Raw genomic sequence first — 8,257 nt, forward strand, 5'->3', positions numbered from 1 at the left:
TCAAAATTTTCCCTGAACTGAGATAGCAATAGTCTTGCCAATCATCTATCAACAAAAGTATGATGTGCGGAGGCAAGACATTACTAAAAAATTGAGAACATTCACAAAAAATTGCAACTCAGTATTGTGACGATATCACAATAAATAAATTCTTGTTTGTATATTAATTTTATAATAATTTTTAGACAATGATCTAAACCTCAAAACATTTTGAAATAATTTATTTTATTACCAGTTAACATCCAGAATTTATAAAGAATTATACAGTTGAAAAATCACCTTATCTGGAAATACCTCATTTGAAAAAGTTACTTCTAAAGTTTAGCTACAAAAATGTTTCGAAATCTTCAAAATTATTTTCTAAATCTACATATATAATACATATTATATAATATACTGTACATATAAAGTGCAAAGAAAAAACATATATATATATATATAAAATAATTTCCAATGGCTTCTCCTCTCTCACCAATAAATATTTTCCTCCCTTACGCAATTTTACCAGGGAATTTCAGACTTAAGTATGAGCACGCCGGAATTTGCTGAAGTCTGACGCATTGTACCACTCTAAACGAGCTCGAATTTGTGATTGATCTGTCATTCATTTCACCAAGACCAATCAAAACAAAGCTTACAGCCTTTACCACAAAATATGAAAAGATGGATCACGATATTCTTCCCCATAACATGTGTGGAAGTAAGAGACTGTAAAATTTACTTATGGGCAAAGGGCTACAAAAGAGAAAAACATTAAACAATGAGGTATGTCCAGTAAGGTGTTTCATTCGTCCTCAACTGGGAGCTTTGGCAAAGAGGGTGTAGGTCAGATCGTAATTCTTGAAGCGGCAAAACTGTAGTTCTGTACGACAGTAGTTACGAAATTCGGCACAGTGAAATTCATTGTGTGTGTTGATGGCCAGAGACAACTAAATTAGAAAGAAAGGTTTGTCAATTTAAAAATGAATTATAAAACTAACCCTTAAATTACATACCTTATTTGCCAAAATGCTTTTGCAAAATGCTTACTGTGGGGGGATGTCAAAGTTTAGTATTCCCTGACTTCAAAAAAATTGAGAACCACGGCTCTATACCAGTGTTTTTCAATTATTGGTCTATGGACTGATATTTTTCAAACTAGCACTGCGTCCACAGAAAACTTTTTGATCATACCGACACTGGCACAGTTAATTACAGATGACATTTAAATAGTAATCTACAATTACATACAGAAACGGTAGATAAGCATAATTCATAGTTGCATATAATTATTGGTCCATGCAAAATTATTCATAATTTTACTGGTCCATGGATAAGAAAAACATTCAAAAACACTGCTGTGACAATCTACAGTAACAAGTCTTGTCAAAACATTTCTCAAATCCTCAACTTTTTTGCAACATCCTAGTTACAAAATGCATTTCGAAACTACACCGTTAGAAAAGTTTAATATTAAGAAATAAAATGTGTGTTTTGGCAAGACTTGTCTTATTGTAGATTTTGTCGATAAGACTGAAGTTGAATTACATAAATAAACCAAATTACCTATAATTTATTACAAACCTGAGGAATATTAGTTTCAAAACTCACATATGAACAAAGTGGTTCTGGTGTGATGTGAATTGTTATGTAATAACCCTACATATAAATAAGATCATTATTAATCATCAATTTTAAATTAATTTCAAAGATTAAACAAAACTTACTCCTTTCAGTAAACCATTCATAGAATATCCACATGGATTAAAGAGAAAATCATCAATAGTCACCCCTGGTAGCAGTTTATCAATTCCTGACTTCTGAGTTGCATCTTTAGCAGATGCACTCACTTCTTTTGTGAATATTTTCATTATCTTTTGATCTAAATCTTGCATGATAATGTGTTTTTATTAAGGAATATTTTAAAGAAATTATTATGTCAGTTGAAAAAAAATTAATGAAAAGGATATCTCCAAAGTTTGGTCTGGAACTTGAATTCCTCCAAATTGTACAGATGGATTCAATGTATATAGATACCTGTAATGAAATTTAAACTTCATAAATTGAAAATGATTAGATTTTAGGGTTTTAAGTTTATACTTCAAACAATGAATGAAGTGCACATGAACATTAGCATTTAAAATTTGGTGCTTCAGTTAAAACCAAAAATATACTTTGGAAGAGTACCAGAATCAAACTTTTGAAATGAGTGTGGTTAATTCAAGAAGAAAGCATATAAGGGACTGCCCATATATTACATAAGGTATTTTGGGGTGTGTGGAGTCAAGATTTCTTACAATTTCTTACTCGGGGGTAGGGGGAATAGATCTCGTCTTACGTAATATTCTTATTTTTATGTTTTGATCTCATTGAGTGTGGAGTTTCGAATTTGGCGGTTCCTATTAAGAACGCTTGTTGTACTAACACTATCAGGTGTGACGTGATAGAATAACAACTCTAGCAAACTCACTCTCTAAACATTTTTTATCATGGGAGAAAAGCCATGTGATGGTTTCTCTCTTTTTTTTTTTTTTATTATTAGAATAAGTGTACTACTCCTATGGGTGTATAACACTAAGAATACATAAACGAAAGTACATGATATTGAATACAAAGTAAACATAAAATTAGTATTCGGCTTTTAGTGAAAACTAAAATGTAAAACTAGAAATTATAAATACAGGTAGGCCTCCTACAACGCGGTACCTTTACAACGCGTTTTCGCTCCCACGCGGTTGGAAAAATGCAGAAATTTTCTTACAACGCGGTTTAGGGTATTTAGAAACGAATTATCTTTCACATAACAGAAAAATCGCAACGGATCACATAAGTGCAGTGGAACTTGATGAAACAAGCTCAGATCTTGAAATAAGGCCAGTCAAACATTCTCGAACAACTATAATAAGGGACGACGAGGACTGAATTTGTGAGCATAACATTGTGTTTCTTTTTGATTTTGACTTGAAATCATAATCATTTTAGTTTTTATATGATGTTGAATTTTATTTAAGCTTTTTATGTACATAAATTTAAAAAATGATGAAAATGTTACACCATAAAAGGCAGTTTTTCTCTTTTTAGAACCGAATCCCAGTTTTTGTATTAAATTGGTGTCTCCTATAACGCGATTTCCCACAACGCGGTATTTTCAAGGAACGTATTTACCGCGTTGTAGGAGGCCTACCTGTAGTCTTATCTTCCATATTTTTTGAACATAATTGTAAAAAGCATCAAACAGTGGCTTCTGAACAAGCTTATCGAATGGATGGCCATCTGAAACCAAGCGTAAAGATTTCTAATTTCAGAATAAGTCTATCTTGATCGTAAATTGGACAATGATAGATCATATTGTCACGAATATAATTTGTAAGGCTGCTACGTGAGAGAGGGATGAGAGTGTAGTCCAAGTCAGTGTCTTTTGCAGCTGACTCAGGGCTGTTTCACACTATGACTGACTGATCCAACCTGACCGATCCTATAATTAGACCAACTAGTAGTAGAAGCATTCACATTGAGTACGATTATATATATGTCGGTGGCCAATTCGTAAGGACCAATCAGAACGGGTGTTAGAAATCGTTTTAAGATTTTTTGTAATTTTTAAAAATATTTTTCTAATCTACCTGATTAAACTTTGCAGTTATGATCTTACTTCGTTTATAAATTCTTATGAAAAGTCTAAATAATACCATCTTTTCTCATTATGTCGATAATGTTTTTTAATATATAAATTAAAATCAAATGTGTTCCCATTTAAAATTTAAGAGGTTATGAAAGAAATAAGGTACAAGGAAAAATTTTAATAAATCATAAATATACATAAAGTAAAGTTATGTTTGATTGATTTAATATTTTTCATATATCCAAAGTCTGATTGGTTGTAGTTTCGAAGTTTTCATTGGCTGTAGCTCGCCGACTGCTCCGACCCGGCTACAAATGTGTACATCTTTGTAGTTGACGTATCAGTCCAATAAATGTATAGCACTGCTACTTTCCAGGCGTAGTAAAAGAATAAATCCATACAGATTGTTATTTACCTACTGCAAAAATTGATCTATGTTGAGTTGCACCATATAATCAGTCAATGTATCTAGAATACAAAATTACCCGAGGTAAGAACATAGGAAAAACAGAGTGTTTGAATTATCTTAAAATCATCTCACATAACACCATCAAAGAGAGGGCTTCTCATTGGCCCTCTTTTGTTTTGCATCTGTCATTTTAATCAAAAAAGCAGCACACACAGACATAAGATGAGTCAGTTCCAAGATATATATTCCAAGATGGTGAGATTGCAAATTCTTGACATTGTTGAACATGAAATCATGCATTCGGTAAAAACAAGGTTGTAGCTCGATGAATGAGTATAGTAACTCAAAAACCAATACAATTAAATATTCTTTATTTATTAGAGTAATATCCCATAAGCAAGTAACCAAGCATTATGGATAAAATACTATAAAGAGGTACTGATACTTAAGATAAGATATTATAATGTAGATGATGAACTTTTGCAGTTGTTTTTCCAACAAAATTCTAGGCAAAGTAAATAGGCAAAGGTAACCAGAGAGAGTACAACTAATTGAATGAGATATAGGGTATATGCTAAAGGAGAGACAGTATAAAATACTTGTAGAAAAACTGGAAACAAATAAACCAATCACATTACACCTTACACACTTTTCTAGCACTAGTTTAATCAAAACAAATGTTTTCAACCCTGTTCGGAGGTCTGGTTAAAAACGTATTAAAAAAGTTCTAATGAGTTCTAATAAAAATATTGGTATAATTCTACCATTAGAACTCAGTTCTAATGGCAGAATTATAACCAATATTTTTAAACTTACAAAATTCAAAAAACAAATGATTGTTTTTCGAATTTTGCACACCAATACTTCACAAAATACAATACAAAAAAGTATAAAATAGTATCATTGCCACCAATAGCTTTAGGTATAATAATACTATTTTTATTTGATTACTCTTTATGCAATTTAATATTGTTCCAAAAAGTTCTTATGCTTAGTTGAACATATATGTATATTCTTTTTCAAAACCGTCGATAAAACCTGACGAAGATCGCGGAGGCGATCGAAAACGTTAGTTGTTAATTTTCGTATGCAGTACCGAAATTTAAAAGGCTTAGGAAGTGATATTGGATATTGGAGTAACGGTATGAGGATTGTTTTCTATAAATAGCTATGCCGGCTAGAACATACAAGAAGTTAACGTTAGCCCTAACGAGGGCAAGGGCTAAGCTGAATTTTCTTTTGGAATGCAAGAAGAATAACGTGTATCCCATGTCTATATACAGGATACGTCTACCATTAGGATTCGAATCCTTAACACCGAAGCTTAGATGGTTGTGTTTGAGAAAAGCTATTCGAGCATCTAAGAGGTGCGTATACTCCTGCCTCGACAAGGTGATAGAAGCGGAAGATGACCTCTTTGAACACCACCGCGATTACCTACAACTGGAAAATCGAAAAGTTGCCTTATTTCAAGAAATATTGGCAAGAAATTTGGCGCGGAGATACAAGAAGAAATTGCAGTGGATAATGAGTAAGCAAAAACCCAACAAGAAAAGTGTACCCCCCACCCCTCTGGTCTGCTGGGACGGCATAGTTCCTCCGCATTACTTAATCGAAACGGTAGCGCACGGCCCGATGTATACTCCGGGCTCATATAAACCCTTGCTGGACACAGTAATGCCGGACATTGAAAGAATGGTCTGCGGAATGGATGAGGTTTTCAAGGAACATTACAGATGGAAGGCTGCCATGAGAATAAGTTGTAACAGAAGCTGTAGAAAAGACAGCATATGGATGCATATAAGAAGAACCAAGAAATGGCTTGCAGAGGAGCGTATCATTCTACTAAGGGCGGATAAGAACAGAGCACTCGTTCTACTCAAGGAAGAGACATATAAAGCTATGTTGATGCAATACATCGTGGATACGGACAGTGAGCAGGTCGCGGATAACTACGTAGACAAGTTGCATGCACGGGTTGTGCGATTCGCGGGCACACCCTTGGCGAAGGCGCAGGGATTAAGCAGGGCGGTGGTGGCGTCGCCGGATACACCCAGGCTTTTCGCTTTCGCGAAAACGCACAAGCCTACGCCTGCGCTCAGACCTATTTTGGATAAGGCTAGAGCCCCTACGAAGTTGCTAGAAACCGAGTTGCACCGCATATTGGCCGGACATCTCCAAGATTATCCCTTAACAGTGAAGAACTCCAGAGAGTTGGTCGATGAATTGAAGCGTACACAGGTTACAGAGAACACTCACATCACGGTATTGGATTTTCAGGCTCTATATCCTTCCATTAAACTCCAACCTTGCTTTTGCGCCCTTAGGGACGTCCTACTAACCAAGTATAGCCTACCAGCACACCGCAAACACGTACTTGAGCTCGCACACCTGGTGTGCTACAATTCGCTGTTTAGGTTCGACAACGCCACGTATTTACAGAAAAGGGGGGTCCCCATGGGGAGCCCAATTTCGGGCGACCTGTGTGAGTTGGTTTTACGGCAGTTAGAGAGAGATGTCATTCACAGGTTTACACACGATATTATTTTATATCGTAGGTATGTGGATGACGTGATGGTCATATGGAAGAACAAGCCGAACGTCCATGATTTTCTGCGCAGTGTTAACGACAACCCGTATGGGCTAACGCTTAAACTAGATCAACTATCGGGCACCGATGTGCACTTTTTAGACGTCGCCATTCAACTCAAGGTAAACAGTATTGAAACGCGGGTGTATTACAAGCCCGACTACCTACCTATGTACATACCTGCTGGGTCTGAAGACCCGTATCCATATAAGATTGCGGCGTTCAGGGCGTTAGTTAGGAGGGCGTACACTCATAATTCTAAATGGGAGGACACGCTCACAGAGCTGCGACACATAGAAGACATAGCCGCTAACCATGGTTATAAACGCGACCTCATCCGTAGATTAGCGCGTAACTTCCGTAATACAAACACGGCACTTGGCGCTTCGGTGACACGGGATAGGTCCAATTCGGGGCCGAACCGGCGCACGGTGGTCCAGTACAACAGAGGTATGCAGGACATATACAAGGAAATAGCGCGGAAGAAGGGCACCAAGTTGGCGTACTCAAGAACCCAATCGATCTATTCGCTACTCAGGAACGCCAAAGATAAACCGGATTTTCTAAGAGCACCAGGGGTATATAGTGTCCCGATAAGGGATCACAGGTCCCAAAGGGACCTAATATACATCGGGTCTACCAAGAGGTCCGTTCAAAGAAGGATCTCGGAACACAAATATGACGTTGCCAAAAAAAGACACACCACCGCCCTGTCGACTTACGCCACCGACCCCGAGATAAAGGCGGATTTTGATAAAACCAGCCTCGTTAAAACGTCATTCGACACGGACCGCATCAGGGCCTTGGAGACCCTTGAGATTTACAAGGCGTCAAAATCGGGGAAATGTATTAATTTCAAGGATGGCAACGTATTATCATATGCGTGGCGGTATGTATCCGAAATGCACCCGCATTGGTAGCATCTCAGGATAGTGTAGTATTCCTGTATGGATGGACAGAGACATTTGTATGATGGTATCAGGGAGATTAATTGCTTGTTAGATCATTCGCAATTATTGCACGCGGGAGAGATTCGATCGTTTGAATTTTGAAATAATTCCTTTTGCATTCTTTTTCAAAACCGTCGATAAAACCTGACGAAGATCGCGGAGGCGATCGAAAACGTTAGTTGTTAATTTTCGTATGCAGTACCGAAATTTAAAAGGCTTAGGAAGTGATATTGGATAAATGAAGATTTTATTTCCATTCTAGCAATTTTCTGCATAGTAGTAATTTCTTACTAATAACTAGCTATTTATTGATCGAACAAAAAAACCTTTCTGCAGAGTATATATTATTGCACATTATCTGCATGAAATTACAGTATATATAGTAGTAGCATAAAATCGAACTATAAAAATTTTAAATTATGTTAAATATACAAAAAAAATTAAATATATATATATTTTGACTTCATGTATGTGAAATTTCATTTTAATAAATGGTCATCTCTCAAATACATGAAATTTAAATGAAACAAACACATACAAAATTAAAAATTATAATCAAAAGGAACAAAAAGAAATAAAAATTTTAAGATTGACCAATAAAACATTTTACATTATTTAATTATAGAAACAAATTTTATAAATACAGTGTGTTTCAAAAAAAGATGGGAAAAACATTAAAGGGCAGAAGACTATACACCAAAACAAAT

General features: G+C 35.7%; 2 protein-coding genes across 2 annotated transcripts; one reads left to right on the top strand and one right to left on the bottom strand.

Annotated features, from left to right (window-relative positions):
• Positions 1–530: 530 nt before the first annotated feature.
• Positions 531–2,011, bottom strand: LOC136968261 (S-adenosylmethionine decarboxylase proenzyme-like). The gene is made up of 4 exons (XM_067262248.1): positions 1,948–2,011; positions 1,707–1,878; positions 1,549–1,638; positions 531–929 (listed from the first exon to the last, which is right to left on the bottom strand). The coding sequence occupies exons 2-4, from the start codon at positions 1,872–1,874 to the stop codon at positions 795–797; spliced, it is 393 nt and encodes a 130-aa protein (XP_067118349.1). The 5' UTR covers positions 1,875–1,878; positions 1,948–2,011; the 3' UTR covers positions 531–794.
• A 3,169-nt stretch (positions 2,012–5,180) lies between these two features.
• Positions 5,181–7,520, top strand: LOC136968262 (uncharacterized). Its single transcript, XM_067262249.1, has one exon. The coding sequence runs from the start codon at positions 5,181–5,183 to the stop codon at positions 7,518–7,520; it is 2,340 nt and encodes a 779-aa protein (XP_067118350.1).
• The last annotated feature ends 737 nt before the right edge of the window (positions 7,521–8,257 follow it).

The sequence above is a fragment of the Centruroides vittatus genome, unplaced genomic scaffold, assembly GCF_030686945.1.
Source record: "Centruroides vittatus isolate TY-2023 unplaced genomic scaffold, ASM3068694v2 contig_1422, whole genome shotgun sequence".
Classification (NCBI taxonomy): Eukaryota; Metazoa; Arthropoda; class Arachnida; order Scorpiones; family Buthidae; genus Centruroides; species Centruroides vittatus.

Excerpts from the sequence above, each read along its gene's own strand:
- LOC136968262 (XM_067262249.1), top strand. The coding sequence starts at position 5,181 with ATGCCGGCTAGAACATACAAGAAGTTAACGTTAGCCCTAACGAGGGCA.
- LOC136968261 (XM_067262248.1), bottom strand. The coding sequence starts at position 1,874 with ATGCAAGATTTAGATCAAAAGATAATGAAAATATTCACAAAAGAAGTG. Across the intron at positions 1,639-1,706 it reads TGAATGGTTTACTGAAAGGA|GGTTATTACATAACAATTCA; the intron begins GTAAGTTTTGTT and ends ATTTATATGTAG. Across the intron at positions 930-1,548 it reads CTCAGGTTTGTAATAAATTA|TTGTCTCTGGCCATCAACAC; the intron begins TAGGTAATTTGG and ends TTTCTAATTTAG.